The 20,829-nt window shown below is 37.7% G+C and overlaps 4 protein-coding genes across 4 annotated transcripts; all 4 read left to right on the top strand.

The window, feature by feature from the left end:
* Positions 1–180: 180 nt before the first annotated feature.
* LOC116299926 (synaptotagmin-1) lies at positions 181–3,316 on the top strand. The gene is made up of 4 exons (XM_031708651.2): positions 181–357; positions 448–1,340; positions 1,976–2,099; positions 2,510–3,316. The coding sequence occupies exons 1-4, from the start codon at positions 342–344 to the stop codon at positions 2,824–2,826; spliced, it is 1,350 nt and encodes a 449-aa protein (XP_031564511.1). The 5' UTR covers positions 181–341; the 3' UTR covers positions 2,827–3,316.
* Positions 3,317–3,394: 78 nt separating this feature from the next.
* On the top strand, positions 3,395–6,954 carry LOC148914222 (uncharacterized). Its single transcript, XM_089025663.1, has 4 exons — positions 3,395–3,958; positions 4,456–4,540; positions 4,692–4,815; positions 5,038–6,954. The coding sequence occupies exons 1-4, from the start codon at positions 3,816–3,818 to the stop codon at positions 6,498–6,500; spliced, it is 1,815 nt and encodes a 604-aa protein (XP_088881789.1). The 5' UTR covers positions 3,395–3,815; the 3' UTR covers positions 6,501–6,954.
* Positions 6,955–7,730: 776 nt separating this feature from the next.
* On the top strand, positions 7,731–9,820 carry LOC148914223 (putative protein disulfide-isomerase A4). Its single transcript, XM_089025667.1, has 4 exons — positions 7,731–7,966; positions 8,513–8,597; positions 8,916–9,039; positions 9,299–9,820. Exons 1-4 carry the CDS (start codon positions 7,815–7,817, stop codon positions 9,463–9,465), a joined length of 528 nt encoding a protein of 175 aa, XP_088881793.1. The 5' UTR covers positions 7,731–7,814; the 3' UTR covers positions 9,466–9,820.
* Positions 9,821–10,227: 407 nt separating this feature from the next.
* Positions 10,228–15,992, top strand: LOC116299976 (protein disulfide-isomerase A3). Its single transcript, XM_031708714.2, has 11 exons — positions 10,228–10,458; positions 10,538–10,625; positions 11,063–11,183; positions 11,829–11,876; positions 12,090–12,149; positions 12,808–12,934; positions 13,071–13,285; positions 13,688–13,886; positions 14,666–14,768; positions 14,973–15,181; positions 15,724–15,992. Exons 1-11 carry the CDS (start codon positions 10,322–10,324, stop codon positions 15,899–15,901), a joined length of 1,485 nt encoding a protein of 494 aa, XP_031564574.2. The 5' UTR covers positions 10,228–10,321; the 3' UTR covers positions 15,902–15,992.
* The last annotated feature ends 4,837 nt before the right edge of the window (positions 15,993–20,829 follow it).

Below are 20,829 nucleotides of genomic sequence, written 5' to 3' on the forward strand. Positions count from 1 at the left end.
TTGTCGCGAATCGACCTTTGCGTGCTAATATATTCATGACGAGTTTAGTGTACCCTTTAAATAATCTATATTCACTAGCAAAGTCATACTACAGTAATCAAGCGAGCACTCCTTAGAAGTATATCTATCGCTGATTGGCTTAAAACTCCAATTGAACTTAGTTAAAAAACATTTAAATGCATCTCCGTGTGACGGAACTTAGACATGTCTACGACATAAGATGGCAAGCTTAAAGTTTACCAATTCTACTAGACTAGAATAAGAAGTTACTAATGGTTTATTAACTATTATTATTGATACAATGCTAGCGTGTTTTAGGATTAAGACAAGACTGAGTTAGAATGACAACGACCGAAGGTACGTAAATGTGAAGTGAATTTGATTTACTTTTGATCGTGCTTGTGAACATGTAGACAGTGATTTAAATAATATGATGTTTTTTTATAGTATTAGTTGGAGTAGCATGCGGTATTGGTGCTGGAATACTCGTAGGTATCATCTACTGGGCTGTTTTCATCCGATCGAAGAAAAAACCCAAAAATATCAAGCAAACGAAACATCATAAGACTTACGATCAGGCCAAGCAAAATCTGATCATCAAACCAGACTCAATACCAGCTTTTGATATTCCTTGTTACCCTCTACACGTTCAGGAACCAGTTTTACCTTCTTCAGCAAGCAGTGATATACTTTTAGAACGGCAAAAATCACCTATTCCTAAAGATATTAGGCAGGGAAGACGAGGTTCAGTACCTCTTGATCAGTTGATCACTCAAAGTGCTCAAGTAGGAAGGAAGATCAGCCCAACACCGAAATCACCACCGTCAATATACGCTATCAACAACCAAGCCATCGAAAACTTGGAGAACATTCAAAAAAAGAGAGGAAAAAGGATCGCGGCCATACACAGATCATCAACATCCCCTCTCGGTAAACTGGAATTTTCTTTGTATTACGACCAAGATTTTGGAAACCTCCAAATTCATATTATACGAGGAAGTCAAGTATATCAGACGGAAAGTAGTGAAGATCTAATGGAGCTTGTTGTTTCAGTGGCGGTGGTATTCGATGGTAAGCAAATATGGCATGATAAGACCCATCCAACAGAGGCAACCACAAATCCTGAATTCAACGAACAGCTCACGATTCATGGATTGACATCCAATCAAATGAGAGTAGGGACTCTAAAGTTAACGATCAAGAACAACATTACTGATTCACCAATAAGTGTAGCGTACTACCCGCTCTCGACCGTACCTTATAATTTCCTTACAACTGAGACAGTTAGGCTAAACGAAGTTGAAGACATTGACGAAGCCAAGCTTTTCCAGTGGCGTCAGGTAAGATTCATGATCAGTTCAGTTTTTATATTCATCTTTTTATGCATCCATCCATGAATACAGACAGAAGAGATATCAAGCTAAAAACTAGTGTGAGATGCGTCGGTGTTTCTAATGAAACAGTAATGTTAAAAAGGTAAATTTTACACCGTGTAAAGATGAAAAAACTTACTGACGTCTCGGACGCTAGTCCTTCAGACATTTAAACTTAATTCACAAAAGGAAATGCTCAACCAAGTTGAGCTAGATTTTAAAAGTTCTATTTCGTTCCAGTGCAAAACACGCGCCGTCACGACAGTAGCTGCTTTCATTTTGATTTTCTTTCTTTAAGTCATTCCGGTCGTTTCTGAATCTTGTTACAAACGGGTGTTTTTGGGGGTTGCCTTTCCAGAACGTTTCTCACGCATTTCTTCTGCTCAGGCAAAATGTACGTTTCGCTGGCAAACAGGAATACATAGAATGCGGAATTCCACAGAACAGGAAAAAACTCGTGTTATGAGAAAAATAGAATCATTCCCCGAATGCAACCAATATCAATATCACCCAACCTTAGCGTAATATTCCTATTGTTTGGCTCATAAGTGGGCTATTATAACTACCTCGCTGACGTCAAATCTTTAATGATTTCATTTTAGGATGACGACGAGCTCAACAATGGCGAACTGCTCGTTTCCATGCTTCATAGCCCAGCTGATAAAAAGTTGACGATTGGTGTAGAATGTGCACGTGACTTGCCATCTGGGAACCGAGGACCCCCTGGTAACTAATTGCCCTATTTCACTATGACGTCACATCAAAACAATCTATTGTTTAAACGCAAAGGATCATGGTCGTCGGACGGGGTCAAATCAACGCAAATTCGCCGAAAATTGTTCTACAACCCGTATCAATCCACAAAGAGAAGTAGAATAGCCAGCAAACTCTCAGAATATTTTTTAGTACATACTAACACATATTATATCTGAAAACCAGGCCATTTTAGATAAACTGTTTCGCTAATCTCGTTGAATTTTCTATTGGATTTGGCGATTCTATCCCCCATATAAACAAGCAGTGACGTCATAGTGAAATAGGGCAATTAACTCCTTCTGACTCACTCCTTAGTCTCTTATACATAGCGAAAAATCTTATAGCCACGTTAATTATTTATGTTATTCGTTTTTCATTAGATTCATTCGTTAAGGTAGACATACTCCTCCTTGGTCACAAGCTGCACTCCAAAAAAACCAATGTCATACCCAAAAGCTGTCATCCCGAATACAACGCAGTATTTGAGTTCGCAATTGAAGACGACAAGCTTCCTCAAGTCATGGTGAGCATGAAAGTGAAGAGTCATGGGAAGATGCGCAGTACAAGAAAAATAGGCATGATTAAATTGGGATATACTGCTGACCCGAATGAACCACAGTACAGACACTGGGAGCAGGTCTTACATCATCCTTACTTAAATATTGAAAAATGGCACGCAATTGGAAAACATCATTAATTATGTATAATTCTATCTAATAATATCAAAATAGTGGCACTTGATTGGTCAGAGAGACACCGGATGTATACTAGATGTCAGAAGGACGCCGTTATCCCGGATGCACCAAAACGCTCCATTGTGTATTAAGCTATCGTTGTCTTTATGAATAGTTTATAATATCGAGAACTGAACAAGACACTCAAATAGATTATAGATTAAAGAACAAGAAAGAACTTTATAAAACACGAGAAGATGGTAGACAGAACCCAACCCGCAACTGGGTGATCTTTCCATCAAATGCTTATACTTTCTTTAATTTATGGGGTTTTTAAATTAAGGTAGCTTTGTTATTATTGCTTTTATTATTATCATTCTTGAAAATCAAGCTCTAGAGCCCAGGAGTCTGAAGCACGAAGAAGACAATCAGCCAACGTCATAATTTTACAGTTCTGCTTGTTATTCAATGAGAAGAAAAATACTTAAAAAATAAAACCGACATTTCACTTTCCTTTTTTTTTTCTTAAAGTTTTATAAATGTGTTCGTATATCTAAAAATTGTACTTATATTTTATAGAAAAATTGACAGTGATCCCGTTATATATATATATTTAAATTTATATAATTTATATATTTAAGTTGTATACCAAATATCGTTAAACTTGATAAAGAGTAGTCCTTATAAGCACCATAAGAATAACTAACCAAGTATTTCCACTGAATGTGTTTCCAAGATGGTGCCCCGGGCCCATGAAAGTCAATATTTATAAATATGTATTGACTCAGAGTGCCCTGTCAGTTGGTCTTGCAAAGTTCAGCTAATATGGCAGTTTATCTTACATTCACTGCCAGAGGCAGGTCAACAGTCAGCACGTCATTCCATCAAAACAACTCGCCTCTCATTCAAAGTGTTTTGATATACCACCTGTTAACAGGTGCCAGTCATCAGCTCAAATGTTGACTCCTCGCCATCTTGTACACAAGTTCTTCAATGTCCACAAGCTTACAACATGCCCTCCCTCTATTGCATTTTGCTGCTTTTTGCTGCTGTAGCCTCAAGCTTTGCAAGCTTTGTTTTTGATCTTGATTCCGGTACGTTTGACCATTACCTGCAAGATAAAGATGTGATGCTGGTGGATTTCTTTGCGCCCTGGTATGTAGTGTTTTTAATCATGTTTCACGCTTGACTTGTCCTTAAGATCTTTTTAAACAAGAAGACAATAGAACTTGACACTCAGCAAAGACTCTACGTACCATGCCACGAACCTTGCAGCAAGCCAAACTCTAACTTAACTGAGCAAGTTTTTTCATTAAACTCAAACCAGAAGCTGAACTTCTGATCAAAATTTCTAATCTCCAAAGAGTTTTTGAAATCTTATTCAAAAATCCAAATCATACCGAGTGCTCGTGAAATCGCACAATCAAACGAATTTTTCTTTATATTTCATTAACAGTGATTTAATTTTCCACTTTCTTGGATGGATTAAAAATAACTTCATTTCAGAAAACTTGTTAGATTGTTTTAACCTTTGTGTCTAGTTCTGCAGGTTCCGGTTCAGATATCACGTACTGGGCGTGGCAAGATTTTTCGTCCTTTGTTGCAAGCCTTACGCTGTTCTGGTCAGGACTAATTGCTTTGTTATTTTGTAGGTGTATGCATTGTAAAAATCTCGCTCCAGAAATGGAAAATGCAGCGAACAGATTAGCAACGAAGAATCAGTTTGTTTTTGCCAAGGTACCGTGATCATCTGTAGCAATTGCTTGACACCTTTCAGACACTTGATGTAATGCAAGATGATCAATAAGTTAGATTCCAAGAGTGATTACACTTTTTCTCAGTTCTTACCAAAGTTTTATTTTCTTTCTGCTGTATTTTTTGTTTCCAGGTCGATTGTGTTGCACCGCAAAATGAAGCTCTCTGCAAGAAGTTCAATATTCAAGGTTACCCTGCGTTGAAACTTTTCAAATTTGGACAGTACAGCGGAGATTATATTGGCGGCAGGACTACAAGTTAGTATATTACAACACAATGAAAATTGATCATTTGCAAGCTACCTCAAGAGAGTCTAAATGGCAAAGAAATGACAGCCATGTTGATGGTATTAACGAAGTAAGCTTAATAACACCATCAACATGGCATGGCCGCGATAACGTGCAAACTGTGAATTAGATTCCAATATGTTGGGTACCGGTTTTGTTCAAAAATATAATGTGTGTAATTTGTCTCGACAGATGATCTTCTAGCATACATGGACTCCGTGGCAGAAACAAGAGCCCAAAGAGAACCGCTGACCACTAACGGCCCTGGATCCTTTGCAGCCTCACTAGGCGCCAGTCCTCAAGGATACTTCAATCCTCTTCAATTTCAACCAGCTCCTCATCCCCAAGTTTACCAGGTTCCAAATCCAGGCCAGGCTGCTCCTTCTTATTTCAGTGGTCCTTTATCAGCACCAGCACCTGGACCAAATCCCTCATTGGTTCATTCATTCTATGGCGGCAATCAACCAGCCAATCAACAACCTGCCGTGGTGCCATTTGCAAACCAACCGAAAGTAGAAGCAAAAGCCCCCAACTTTCACGTTGGACCCACTAGTGACTCCACGGCTGCAAGGAAATTTGGAGGTAACTTGTTGGCATTAGAAATATTGAGAGCTAAGTTAAAAATGATCGCAGCTTATAAGAACTGGCAGAAGAGACTGAAAGAATACAAAGAAAAAATGGTTGACGCTGCAAAAATGAACCAAAACAAAGCAGGTTTCGTCAAACACGTTATTCGCAAGCCGGTCAACCCATCTGCCGTCCTGAAGGCCAAAGCGTTCTTACGCAAAAATAAATCGACCAATCGCTTTCAAAGGAAGTACCCTCGTACATACCGAACCCCTGTATACAGACCAAAACCCCTATACCAACCGGCTTATCAATCGGCAGCATTCCGCCGTGGATCGATATATGGTCGGCAGAGATATCGGCCACAACCTGAAGCCTACCAAACTCAGCCCTACAGGCAGCCATACTCTGCTGCTTACAAAAGATACTTCACTTTTAAACAACAGCAACGACAAAGGTTGCAAGAAGTACAACGAAGGCAGCATATACAACGACAGCAGCAGCAACAGCAGCAGCACCAACAGGAATATCAGCAACCTTATAGTAGAAGCTTTATCGCTCAACCACCACAGGAAGCCCAAGAAGTGTCAGACGCAGCGTTAAAACAAGAAGAAGGTCAAGCAGACAAAGCTTCATTTATTCAACCCAAGCCTCAAGAAATAGCAGCTGAAGTTACGCAACCCCAGACCCAGGAACCAACCGGCCAACCTCAGAACCAGGTTACCAACGATGCTCCTAAACAAGATAAAACACAAGCACCATCCAGTGATATCGATAAAACATCAATCAAGGATCTGAAGCATGATATCGAGAACGCCATCAAAGACGCCTTAAAAACCACTGGTGATAGTAAGGTAACAAATGTGAAGACTGTATCGAAAGCTGATAACCCAATCGGAACCAAGACCCTGGATGTAGCAGGAAGTGGCTCAGGACATGACGGTCACGCCAGTGGGTCAGGGGGGGAACAACATGCTGATATGAGCGGCTCTGGGTCTGGATCCCATTCTGATAGTTCAGGTTCTGGTTCAGGAAACAGTGCTGAAAGCAATAAGAAATCTGATGTCAAAGCAGGTGGTGAAGCGTAACTATGACAATATAAATCGTAACCATGGTGATGATACAACCAATAGTATACCAGCATAAGGTTTTATTTTGAAAAAATTCCCTAAGAGCTCAACGAGCGAATCAGTGCATCACTTTAACGTAGAGTAGATTTCATATGACTGAAACGGCACGGCTCGGAATTCAACCAATAACAGCGCGCGAGATAACTGCTCAGCAAATCAGAATGCTCTAAACGGCACCGTCACGTTACGCGCGTCTGTACCGCGAGTTTTCAAAGCCATACGAAATCTGCTGTATACGATAATCCACCAATATTATATTTCAGTAAATAGCATTGAATAAATCTGTTAATTATATTCAACTAACATCACGAGGACAAACCGGTCACGTGACCTCATTCGTAGAAGAATTCGTAACATTTCAATACTTTTTAAAGAGTACCTTTATAACGAAATAAAATTCTTAACAAGAGAATGCGTCAGTATTTCAGCCATTTGGGAATCAAGGGTGGTGTAGTGGTAGTGACCCCTGTAGTCTCGGGTTTAATCCCCGGCGACTCGAGAGCACGTGTGAAAGAAAGCACATTTGTTAGGGTGGCTGTCTTGATTTGAGGGTTTATCTTCGGTTTTCCTTCCTCAGCAAAGCTTAACACAAAATTCGATCTATGAGTTAGCCGTGCCTTTACATGTTCAGCCCAAAAGTCCCCCAAAAGTACAGCGTTTTAGGGTATTGATTTGAAGGTATTTTCGACTACATCTCATCAACTGTATCGTGAGACCAAAATGAGTGACTTTCTCGAGCACGCCGTTAATTCAAACGATGTGATTGGATGGGGTCTAATTGTTTAAGATCACAAGACATGTCAAGATAAGTTTAAGGTTCATTTGCGCATTGGACCAGCAATCGCTCCACAAGAGAGCATGACATCCACCTGTTATGATAAACACAAACAACCTGTCCTGAACAGAACGAGGTCATCAAACACTTTGTCCCCTTATCTCTCTCTCTTTTTATTTTCTTTAATCCATTTAACCTTGACTCAAAAGTTCAAACTTTGTTTTTTTGCAATTTCGAGTATTTTCAACCTCAAACCTTCAGGAGTAAGAACAAGAATAGTTAAACATGTTTACATTCGCTGTTTTTGTTTACATGGCACGAGTGTGATATTGCTGATGAAATCATTGGATAACTCAAAACACTTCTAAATTAACCAATCAGAAAGCAAGTTCATATCACGGTAATAAGACTCACATCAAAACTATCAATATTCCTGGAACTCTTCTGGTCTTCCATTATCTTAACAATTAGTAAGAAGGCGTGTTTTCTTGTCCAAAATGATTCGTATCCTGGCGATATTTACCGTATGTTTATTTGTGCCATCTCTGAGCGCTCCACAAAGTGATCCAGTCTTCACTCTGACAGATCAAAACTTTGATGAGTTTTTAAAAGACAAAGCCGTCATGTTGGTTGACTTCTACGCTCCATGGTCAGTGAGATAAACATTTAAATACTCTTGGTCTGTTCCCAGATCTGTTCAGTTCGTTATAGATAAAGTGGATCCATCGCCGCCTCTTTTGTTCTCTCAATTCAATTTGCAGTTTTACCATCTTGTCTATGCTATTTTAAACCACTAGACACCGGTACCTGTTGTACGAGTTTGCTTCAGTGTCATCAGCGAAGCTTGCACTCGGAACCCCCCAAATATCCGTGCTACATTTTCACAATCAATACATACGTTCCTTAGCTAGGAAAATGGCAGTTAGTTGAATATTTTCTCACTTGACCTGTTTAAATCATAATCTTAAAATCACGTCTTCTAGTTTATCTTCAGATCATGGTAATTTTATTTTTAATGATAGAATGAAAAACAGAAGACCAGAAACGAAAAGAAAAAAACATGCCATAAAAATTGCTAAAGGATCAGTACATTTTTCTGGAGATTCCTTCGACTATGCAAGAATGGCAAACTGTTCTATTTATATTGTTGATGGCGTCACTGTTACTATTTATAGTCTGTTCTCTTTGCGTGTAGGTGTAGCGACTGTTCCAACTTGAAACCTCACTTCGATAAAGCAGCCAGAGATCTGGCTAGAGAAAAGAAATACGTCTTGGCAAAGGTTATTTCATGTTTCATATTTTACATATAGATTAATAACTGTTGATAGATCGATATAGATCAAGAGACCATAATCTCTTGCATAGATTGATTTTAAATTCCTAGAGGAATTGTTCTGGAGGACAAAACAATAGGTCATCTTCTTATGCAAAAATCATCCATTGTTTTGTCTCCCAGAACAATTTCTTTCAGGACTCAGTGCAAGGGGTCTATAGCCCGATACCTTCTGAAAAGTCGCGGAATTACTTAGTTTAGTGACCCCAGAGCCTCGAAATGGAGTCTGATAAACTTTGTTACGAAGGATTGTTTTTATTCGTAGATGGATTGTTTCGGTGAAGGTCGCTACACTTGCGGCGTCAAGTTTGGAATTCATCAATGGCCTACACTTAAGGTCTTCAGATATGGCAACTATGCTGGTGACTATAAAGGACCTCAGGATGAAGGTGGGTGTGATCTAGCTGCAACAGGGACCAGGATGGTTGGGGAGCAGAAATCTGGACTACGCTTTTCCTCACATGACAAAAGAACGAACGAGCGAAAAAGTGAAAAGAAAAGGATGGGAACACGTCACATTAAAAATACCTGTTTGTAAATGAGCGCAAATGTTCCCTTAAGACCTTGCAAGGGCTTGGGTCAAGCAATACGCTATATGGTTCAGTTTATACTTCAACTTAACCAAACCAATGTCCGCATTTGTTTCAGGTAACATCAAATCTTACGTAGATGAGGCTCTCAATGATAGCCAACAGCAGCAGAATGATAACCGTGCACCTAACGGTCTGTGGAACCAGGCTCAACAACAGTATGGAAACGGTTGCTTCGAGAATGGATGGACATTCACGCAGATCTCACCTAATGCTTGTGGATAAATGCCATAAAATAGCAGATAATAATTACCGTCTGTCATTTTGGGCTTCAGTTATTTTGTCACAAGATTACTCGCCTTTACATTCTTTATTTTATGCAGCAGTTCTTAAAATATTTATAATTTAAATCTGAAGACGACCTTGGATCAAGGTATATGTCGTTACTGTCATGCCTGTCGGCTTGATCGTCGGTACCATGTATCTATGACATTTTTCGTTATTTGTAGTTTTCTCAAAGAATTATTTAAGAAGTGTCTTCAATACTTTTCCAATCTAATTTCGCCATATTTACTCGAGTGAATAAACAATATTAAAAAGAATTAATAATATTCTAATAAAGTACTATTTTTAACTTTCATCGAGAGATTGTTGTGACTATAAATTTACTAGTACATTATTGTTCAATCTTATTCATTTTATGATAATATTGTCCAATGAATTACAAAAATCACAGCAAAATAACTATTTTTGAAGAATTTTTAAAATTTCCATACTACTTACTGGGTTCCCTGTGGCAGCCCAGTAAAAAATCCATGTCTTTGAAAGCCTTTTATATAAAAGATATTCAAAGAAAATTTATGGAGCAAACTTTTTTTAAAAATAAAAAATATACCGCAATGCAAGTTTATCCACGTGGAAAAAGTTGCTTTCTTCGGAATTCCCGCGGAAATCCCTCGAGTCACCTGGAAACCATCCTTTGTTAACCAATCAACTAACGCCAACTGTTTAGCACATGTTTTTTAACGAGCCAATCAGGAGGCGCCACTGATTCCTTCATTGAAACTTCGATCAACGTGGATTTCACTTTGTAACATAAAATTTGAGAATTGGAAAGTGTTGGATCCTTTAACTCTCCAAAATGCAACTTTGTATTGGATTGATTCTTGCTATTCTAGGTTCTGCGTATTCTTCTGATGTTATTGAATTAGAGGATAGTTCATTTAGCGCAGAAGTTAGCCGACATGACATAATTTTAGTAGAGTTTTTCGCCCCTTGGTAAGTTTGAAAGAAGCTTTATTACTTGATAGATTTGTGGAGTTTTTGAGTTTTTATTTACTTGATTGCTTTTGTTTAGGTGTGGACATTGTAAAAGACTAGCACCAGAGTACGAAGATGCAGCCACTAAGCTGAAAAAAGCAGATCCTCCTGTTGCTCTTGCCAAGGTGTGTTATTGTCACACATCAAGTTTAGGACAATTTTGATTATACTTTATACATTCTCATTAATTTATTACCAAATGTGCTTCATTTGTGGATATTGAATTTATTTTTAAAAAATGATTTCTTCAAATGTCATGAATCTAAATTGAAGAAATAAATTAAGAAATAAAACATGGGTTATGAATTATATTGATTTGGGATTTTTGCTCAAAAATTAGCAATGAAATTACAAATCTATAAAGAAATTAAAAAATGGGAAAAACAAGAAGAGGAACAGAGCTCTCAGATGTCTAGGTAGAGGCAAGATTTAATCATGATTTTGCTTTTATATAGATATTTTGCAAGCTTGTCTGTCTACTTGTATAAATACAACAGCCAGATAATTAGCAGCTGTATTGTTATTTAATATTTCATCATTTATTATACAATTATATGAATAGGTTGATTGTACTGAGAAAGGAAAAGACTCTTGCAGCAAACATGGAGTTTCTGGGTACCCAACACTAAAGATTTTCAGGAATGGTGAATTTTCTAAAGACTATGATGGTCCTCGTGACTCCAGTGAGTGTTTTATATTTTATTTTATTTTAGCTTTTCCGCAAAGCATTCTAAAATAAGAGAAGATGGAATAATCAATTGTTTTCCCAAATTGCAATAGGTTCTAAAATTGATAATAATTAATAGTAAATTGAGAATTTTGAAGATAAAGATAGATAATAGAGATGAAAAATAATTTTCAAAATGAGAAAGATGAGAGTTGACATTGGTCCTATATCATAACACCTACATTCAAGAGGCATTTCAATCAATATTGTCCCTCATGTGGCAGTGCTGTTTAATGTTTATAAAAAGCTGAAATAACCAAGTAATTTGAGGAGTGAATATTGGAGTTTTTAGCTACAGTTTGTTGCCATAGCACCAATGAAGGGATTTTGCACACAAAAAATTCTTCTCTTTGATTTCAATTAGAAATCATGTTTCTTTAACATTTTGACTAAAATTTCAAACTTAGGTAAAATAGAACCTCTATTTAGCTGTGTTTTTAAGAGAATTTCAAGAGTAATTTTCTAAAAACCTCTATTTATCAGCCACTTAATGATACCCTAAGGGTGGCCACTTCATAAACGTTCTACTTCATTATGAGGTAGTATTTAATATTAATATAATTAGTATTGATAAGGGTTAATGTGTATTATTTATTTTTAGATGGTATTGTTGGGTACATGAAGAAGCAGGCTGGACCAAGCTCTAAAGGTAACTATCTGATCTGAGAGTAAATTTTAACCCATCAGAATGAAGAAAATTTTTAAAACAGAGGTGCCACTTTTTCTCTTGAGATATTGGTTTTTAGGCCACCCAATTGGTTGATAACAGTAAGACGATAACTTATGAGTTTAATATTTTTTACCACAATGCTAAACAGGAATTCTCATTGTGACTAATTCATAATGTCTAATTTATTTTTAGAGCTCGTCTCAATGTCTGACATGCAAAAAGTTATGGAGATGGAAAATGCTGTTACTATTGGTGAGTTGAATGAATATTGTTTAATAGTACTTCCACATCATTAAGATATACTATACAAGTTAACTTGAGATTTTTTGGTCTTTGTCTAGAGATGTGCAGGTGTCAAATGTTATGTTTGTATGATAGCGTCATTTGACTCCCACTTCCAATTCAAGATGCTTCACAAATTTTCTTTCTTATTGAAATTTGTATTTCCTCATGAGAATAGTAAGACAATTGATGCTAACTAACTGAACAAAACAAAGTGTGCAAGGGATTCTGGTAGTTAAAATGTAGCCATCCTGCAAATGTCTGATTATGACGACTCTGATCAATACATGTGGAATGAATGCTGCAATAAAAAGAAACATAATCTAGGTGTAATGTTTCCCAATTTCAGATCACATACATCGTTCTCTTAAGAATAGTTGTTGCTTGAAATTCTCCTTTTTGTTTCATGCACTTCAATATTAATATATGCCCTGACTACTGCCAGTGAACAAAGAAATTATACTCAAGGGAATGCTGTGCATGAAATGGTCTGAAATGAGAAGACATTACTGCCAGATAAAATCAATCTCAGGCTTATATGATTTTGTCAATACAATTTTCTGTCAAAATGCCTGATTTGTGTTTCATCATGTAGAGTAATTAACTCTGTGTTCTTGTCTTGTTCAAGGGTTCTTTGCTGGTGGAGATGATGACCTTAGAAAAGCATTTATGACCACCGCTAATGATTTAAGGGACAAGTATAGCTTTGCACATACTACCAACGAGGAAATCATGGAGAAATTCCAACACAAAGAGTAAGTGTTTATTTACATAGAATACTCTAACTCCCATCATTCCAGTACTCAAGTATCGAATCTCTGTTGCTCAGGGTTAACCATAAATTTGTGCAAAGTATTCATGCATTCATTAACATTTTGTCTTCATCATCAGTGAGGTTGTAATATTCAGACCTCGAAGACTCCACTCTAAGCTAGAGGCTCCAAAGGAGGTGTACAGTGGATCACCTGATGACTTCTACATTAAAAAGTTCTTAAAAGCCAAACTTCATGGTTTGGTTGGTCACATGACACCTGACAATGAAGATCAGTTTAAAATGCCGCTGTGCACAGTTTTTTACAAAGTGGATTATAAACGAAATGCTAAAGGTAAGGAATTGATTACCTCCATTTTTTCAAACCCTGAAGCAACATCAGGGCTAATCTAAGTCAAGGCATGACTAAACCTGAAATGACCTCTGGGCTGATCTAAGTCAGGGCACAGCTAACTCACAGATCAAACCATGAAACAACCTCTTGGCTGATGTGAGTCAGGACATGGCTATCTCACAGATCAAACCCTGAAACACCTTCTGAAATGAATGGAATTCGTTTTGGTTGATAGTTATTTAAATTGCCAACTATAAAATCTATTGGACAATCCAATAGAGCAAAGTAACAAAATCTATCGTTTTAGCACATTATTAATGCACTGGATCCCTGTGGCAGCCTTGTTTATTCCCAAGAGAACATGGATAATATTAATAACTATTTATCCATTCAATCTAATAGGCACCAACTACTGGCGTAACAGAGTTCTAAAGGTTGCAAACAGTTTCAAAGATACTAAGGCTTTGACTTATGCCATTGCAAATGGTAATGATTTTCAACGTCTGTTGGACAGTTTCGGCATTAGTCCAAAGGATGAACCTGTCGCAACAATAAAAAATGAAGTTGGAGATAAATATCTCATGACAGCTGAGAAATTCAGGTACGATCACCTCCTAGCATCTTTTGAAATGCAAACTTTATTTTTCAAGGAAGCCACATCACCAACGTGGTTTTATGTAGGATAAAAAGTTTTGAGATTTTAACTTTAAATTTTGAAATTTCAAAATTGAAATTGGAAATTCTCTTCATTAAGGAAGAAAAGATTAGGGACTTGAACAGAAAACCATCACACGACAGCATGGAATAAAATGGGGTTCACTTTTGGATTTATATTTTCAAGCTGTATTTTCAATGTTTTATTATAATAAAATCAATGCTTCCAAATTCCAATTCAAACAAGGGCCACATGTTCTATTCAATGTTGTTATCCCTTGCGCTAATAAGCCTTTTCATAGTTTAAGAATCGATTCCACTGCGCATGCGATTTTATCCCGAATTTCTCACCTTCTTTCGTTTAATTAAGAACAAAAGAAGGTTTAGACAAAAGAAGGTGAGAAATTCGGGATAAAATCGCATGCGCAGTGGAATCGATTCTTAAACTATGAAAAGGCTTATTCCCGATCTGCTTGTCACAACAAGAGTTCCCTTCTCTTGATTGAAACATTTTTTGATGTTTTTGGTTGCTTTGAGCCCCAAGTTGGGATTTTTATGCAAGGGACCTATATTCACTTCACTACCCGCAGTCTGATAAGTTAATGATAATTATCGTCTATCGTCTATGATATTGAACCTCCCCACCCCCCTCCCCCCTAAAACATCTGGCATAACCCATATTGAAGCTGCTTGATTTGGAGTATATTTTGTTTTTGTTTCCTACAGTGTTGATACCTTCAAACAATTTTTACAAGATTACTTTGATGGTAAACTTAGTCCATATGTCAAATCTGAAGAGGTTCCTGAAAAGAACGATGGCCCTGTGAAGGTGGGTGGCTTTCAGTGATGCTATCTTTGTGTTCTGCCATTCCTGCTACAGTAGTATATGATCTAGGATGATTTCAAGGGGGTTGTTAGCTAGAAGGCCAGTATACATACTATAGATTTCTCTACGATTTTACCGTAAAGTTCAACTACAATAGTCACGGCCATTTGTTGTATTGATATTCATACATTTATTCATTGTTCACAGGTCGTTGTAGGTAAAACGTTTAAGGAAATCGTCAATGATCCAAGTAAAGATGTTCTTATCGAATTCTATGCTCCTTGGTGTGGTCACTGTAAATCACTGGAACCTAAGTATAATGAACTTGGAGAAAAACTCAAAAGCGTTAAAGATATAGTGATCGCAAAGATGGATGCCACAGCTAACGATGTTCCAAGCCAATACAAGGTTGAAGGGTAGGTTAAAGAATGATTATTGTGTGGGATAAAAATGATGCTTAGAGGTTAGTGTGGCCATAGTAAATAGTAGTGTGCTGCCTGTTAAGCAAGAGGTCCATAGTTTGATCCTCAGTTACCTCACACACTTGTTTTAAGGAGCAAGTGTGGCTTGGTTAGCTAGTGTGCTGCCTGCTAAGCAAGAGGTCCATAGTTTGATCCTCAGTGACCTCACACACTTGTTTTAAGGAGCAAGTGTGGCTTGGTTGGTTAGTGTGCTGCCTGCTAAGCAAGAGGTCCATAGTTTGATCCTCAGTGACCTCACACACTTGTTTTAAGGAGCAAGTGTGGCTTGGTTGGTTTGTGTGCTGCCTTTTAAACAAGAGGTCCATAGTTTGATTTTCAGTGACCACACACACTTGTTTTAAGGAGCAAGTGTGGCTTGGTTGGTTTGTGTGCTGCCTGCAAAGCAAGAGGTCCATAGTTTGATCCTCAGTGACCTCACGTTCTTGGTTGGTATGGACTGTTTTCTTTTGTCTTACTTACATCTTTTTCGTTTTTAGATTCCCTACCATCTACTGGTCGCCAATGAACAGCAAAGACAGTCCTGAAAAATACCAGGGAGGAAGAGAAGTGTCTGATTTTGTGGATTTCATCAAAGGCAAAGCAACTAATCCTTTCAGTTTAGATGTAGAAAAGAAAAGCAAAAAATCGAAAAAAGCTAAGAAAGAAGAATTGTAAGAATTATCAGCTGGGAAGCTTAGTCGGTAGTAAAAGAAAGCATGCAAATCTTGTGGTGTTGCAATAAATTTTGATAATAATTCTTTCCTAATCTTGTCTTGTTTGTTTGTTTATTTGTTTGTCTCTATCAACACCGATAGATACCAGTCTTACACTCTTTCTAATCTAAAGCAATATATAGAATAAACTTACATTGATCCATGACATTATCGCTCCTATTTCTATCTTACTCAATTGGTTGATGACCGGCTTTTATGGTTTAATGATGGTTCAGCCCCATTGCATTCTGGCTTAGCTTGGGTTCAATGCCTTTATTTCCGAAGCAAGTCCAAAGTTTCCCTTGTTTATTTGAAAAGAAGCCTTAAGGTCATAACATTGCGCGGAAAATAGGGGTACCTTAGCTTGGACGGGCTTAGTAGGCCTAAGTCAATGACAACTGTTTTGAAGTGAAAGGAAACGTGCGCATGCACATTGCATTTTATGAAAACGAAATTGAGCGCATCCAGGGGTGTTTGATTGAACCCCGGTCGTGAAGCCGAGCATTTTTTTTTTTACCTTCAGTAGAATCAAATTGATTAAAATTATGCTTTGCCCTTCAAATGCATTGAAATAGGATGTGGGTGGGGGGCAGAAACTCTGGATCAGCCTTTCTGCAAGCTTCTGTATTTTGCTCTCAGCTTTGTGTCGGATTCTGAAAGCGAGAACATATGCGATGATGTCTATGAACATTTTGTTCATTTATTTATTTACAACGATATTTTAACACAGGAAGTTTCATTACTATAGTGACTTTCAAGAAGGTCTTGTAAAAAAACTAACAATATGTAATCAAATTGAGTTGTGAAAAGTATGGAAAACAAAAAACATAACTACTAGAAAAATGTCAAATTTCATATTACATACATTGAAAAGCTTAAAACATCTCTGATGTTAGAGGTAAATGCCAAAATAAATTTTGCGTATGTTCAATGCGAACTCGAAGAACAAGCACAAACTTGCTCATCAATGTCCAGTTATAGTATAAAATTAGAATTCAAAATTCCCACGAGAAAAAGTTGCTAGGGTATGCGCGCGTCGTTTCTTGGTACGCCATCTTGTTTTACCTTGTTTACAACTGCTCGGTGCACATCAGAAGAGGATTCAAGTTCTTCATTATCCACTTTAGATGAAGTTGGCTGCTCTTTGGAGAAAGACAAATTCACATCTTCCATTCAAGGAGACAAGGAAGGTAAGAATAAAACCATTCACTACTTGTTTTATAGTCGATTGAACTCTTCAACTGTTATAGCTAGTTTACTGGTTAGATCTTCTGAGAACTCTGAGAACATCAGGTCTTTATTCTTTTGACAACAGCTCTAAATATCACTACCAGTATTGTTGTCTATCTGTGAGTCAGGCGTGCTCTGATTTAAATCCTAGAGATTGTTTGATAGAATTGATGTTTGCTATGTACAAGTAAATTCTGTACTTGCGCACATATAACAACAGTGCACACCTCATGCATTCTTAACCTCCGTCTAACTTTGTAATTTTCTATTTTTCCTTTCAACTATGAATACAAAACGTATATGAATGATAATATTTTAAAGTTAACTCAGTCAGTCATCTTGGTACTTAACCGTACTTAACTTAACCACACTAGCTGCTTGTCACGTGACTGACTCCAATCAGGTGCGATTATAAATGTCATTCTTATGCAGAAACTTAAGGGCCTCCACTAGAAGGATCGTTGGCTTTTTAAGAATGCTAAGCTTAAAACGTCGGGTGCGTTAGATGAGAAGATGAGGGTGGTGAAGTTTATTGTGTATTGAGTTGAGCGTTGTGTGCATAGAATATTAAATGTAGTGGTAGTGCGTGTGAGTGAAAAGTGTCCCCAATTAGTGCGAAAGCGCTATAACGACTAGACACTTCAATAAATAAAAAGTGATTTGTGTCCCATCTCGTCCTTAATCTATTTGCGCATGTTCAGCTATGACGTATTATAATTCAGTTTTGGGCTGAAGTTTTTCCAAAATATTGAAATCCTGAAATGGTTTTTTTGTTTCATTTTTTTTTTGTGTGTGTGTGTGTTCTGGTTTTAAAAGAGTTTGAAATCCTTGTACAGGTTATTGTATCAGAGATACAGAAAACAAAGTTCTATATTTTACTTCAGTTCATGTTTCTATGTATCGTTCATCTATAACAATGTTATGGCTACATCAGGCTTGTGTCCTAACCAGCTATCCTTGGCTGTTATTGTTAGCTGTCAACAGTACTGATATCATAGCTTGCTCTCAAGTGCCTCTTGAACATCCCTGACCCACACATGTAATCACATGACAGGATTTGACGAATCCACTTGACTTGACTATTTTTATCGAGAGACATTCATGTGTCTCTAATTGGTTAGAGATTAACACAACTAGAAAAGACACTGCACAGGCTTTCTTTATCTGACTAACGAAACAGCCAATCACTGGACCCTTCATTGCCACAGGTTTCTCCTTTTTGCGAAAATACTAGGCGTGAAGACCAAGTCTACGACTCAATCACTATCACAGGGATCCCGTGTCCAGAAAAAATGTGTGAAGTGGTAGGAAAGGCTGAGTACTTCAGAATCGACCAATCAAATGAAGTCATGTGATTAACACAGGCCTCCCGCGCCTGGGAAGAATCATGCAAAATTCTTCTAGGGACCTCGTTGCAACAGGAATCCCATGTGGTGGTTTTCGTCAACTGTAAGCATATGGCTAACAAATGTGTACTCAGTGGTAATTGAGGTCATCGCCGTAGAGTACTGAAGATATCAACACGGCTGCCTGGCAAAATACTTATCACACTCTTGAAGAGAACTGAACGATAACAGACCGTCTGTCAATACAAACCTGTGCATCTCATCCGTCAGGAGTTTGCTCAGCCGTGTGTTGCTCGTGGTCTTCTAAGACACCGACAGAACGTTTGTTTTTTAGGCCTCGTACAAGACATCATTCTAAGTAGAATTGTAATCATGTACTTTCGATAGCAGTAAGATGATGACTAATGTCATAATCACAGCGTTTCGTCTGCTCTGGACGAAACCACTTTGTCAATCATCGCGTGAGGCAAAGTCTTTAAGGTTTCAGTCCGCTGTCTTGGTTGCTATGACAAATCAAAAATCGTAACTCGCTTTCGCTATTCTTGTAGCATTCTGGGATATTTTTATACTAACGTTTCATTGAGACAGATGATGAACTGAACGACGTTTTATTGGTTTTTGTGAAAGATCAGAACGCATGGTTGAGACCATGACGGTCAGCGAGGAAAAAGTAAACTGCATATGAGATTTAATGCAGGTTCATGTTGAATCAAGGACAAGAAAAGATTGCTCAATGCGCATGTACATAATACATGTATATAAAGACTATGATCACGTGGTATGATGGTCCGTACATGAGGTATATTGCACCCTACAAGCCTAATGACATTGATCGAGTATATCCAGAGACACCTAAAATAAGACCTGTTTATCATTATACCGACGCTTTTTGATTTAATTTCCGAAGGAATTAAGCTACTTCTTGTTCCTGTCATCAGAATTTCCCTCAAACAACTGCCCGGAAACAACAAAATGATTAGTCAAATAAGCGTTTCGTGGAAGACCTGAGAAAAGATATGCATGGCTGGTCCGTGAATGTATTGAACACATTGACAATAGCGATATGGCTTACTGTTTGCTATGTCAGATCTTTTGTTCTAGGGTTTAGGTTTGTGTTGACTAAGCAGTGTGTTTTCTACGCGTTCATCTGTAAACAAAAGACCTTATTTTGGTCTAATCGCCAGCACTAGGGGGGCTGTGGGCTGTACGTTTCATTGTCTTAAGTGTCGATGGGAAAATTCTTCCCAACAAGACTATACCTGTATTTCAAAGCCTTCAAAATGCGCCGAAAACTTCAATCGAATAAGTTATTATTACTGGGAAAGTTCATTAACCGAATAGACTTGGTATTGGCCAGGAGTTCTTTTCTTTTTGAGTTTTATCAATTTCTTTTCGCACCTCATTTTCCAATAAGCGAACGTAATTGGCATAGTTTGCTCGGGTTGATTAGAGAGTGACCTTTGATTGTCATCTGTTGAACAAAACACCATATCTCGCTTGCCGACAACCAAAACCATCTTCAAACACCTACATCGACTATCTAAGATCTTTTCTTCTAATTTTGACTGATAAATTCAGTGTATTTAGTGAATTATCAAGGAGATTTTGGCTACGAATTCATTAACTCCAACCCGTGGGGTCTGTGGCTGTTGAGGGGGCAAGCTCCGCCCCGTAAATTAGCACAAATTGACAAAATCTAAACACACATATCAAGAAAAACAGTTACTTGTACATCAAGGAAACTGTTTAAAATACGACAGACTAAACACACTCTTACATTCTTTGTTTAGCTTGATTTAGATGGAAAATTGTACTCACAGCTCGACATATGAAGAAACAAGAACCGCCTTTCGAAACCGATAAGCGGGGAAGACTGAATAAGCCGTGCAAACAAAACAACTCCACTCAATTAGCTTCAGCATTATTATACCTTTAAAAACACACTCTAAAAAGGAAATATAATTCCTTAGGAAACAACAGTTAAGTAGTTTTCCCCAAAACTTTGTTTTATTTTAATTTTTTCGATTTCGCTTTTCAAAATCGTAAAAGAGTTTTCAAATCGCTTCCGAAAACGAAAGACTTCCTCTTCAACTCCTCTCAATACAACGCTTAAAAATCAAAAAGCATAAATCGCAACGGCGGAAACGTGAAATCCTTATCAGTAATTCATGGATGAAAGATTTTTCTTTCTTGTTGGATTACAGTGATGAAGGCATTTGATGATCTTCACTGATAACCCTCAAAGTAGACCACTTGACCAGCGCGCGTTCAATACATCATTTACCGGTCTCGTCATTCGTCCTCATGACAGGGT

The sequence above is a fragment of the Actinia tenebrosa genome, unplaced genomic scaffold (assembly GCF_029948245.1).
Source record: "Actinia tenebrosa isolate PJP-AT-01 unplaced genomic scaffold, QUT_ActTen_1.0 PGA_scaffold0__85_contigs__length_37466705, whole genome shotgun sequence".
In the NCBI taxonomy this organism is placed as follows: Eukaryota; Metazoa; Cnidaria; class Anthozoa; order Actiniaria; family Actiniidae; genus Actinia; species Actinia tenebrosa.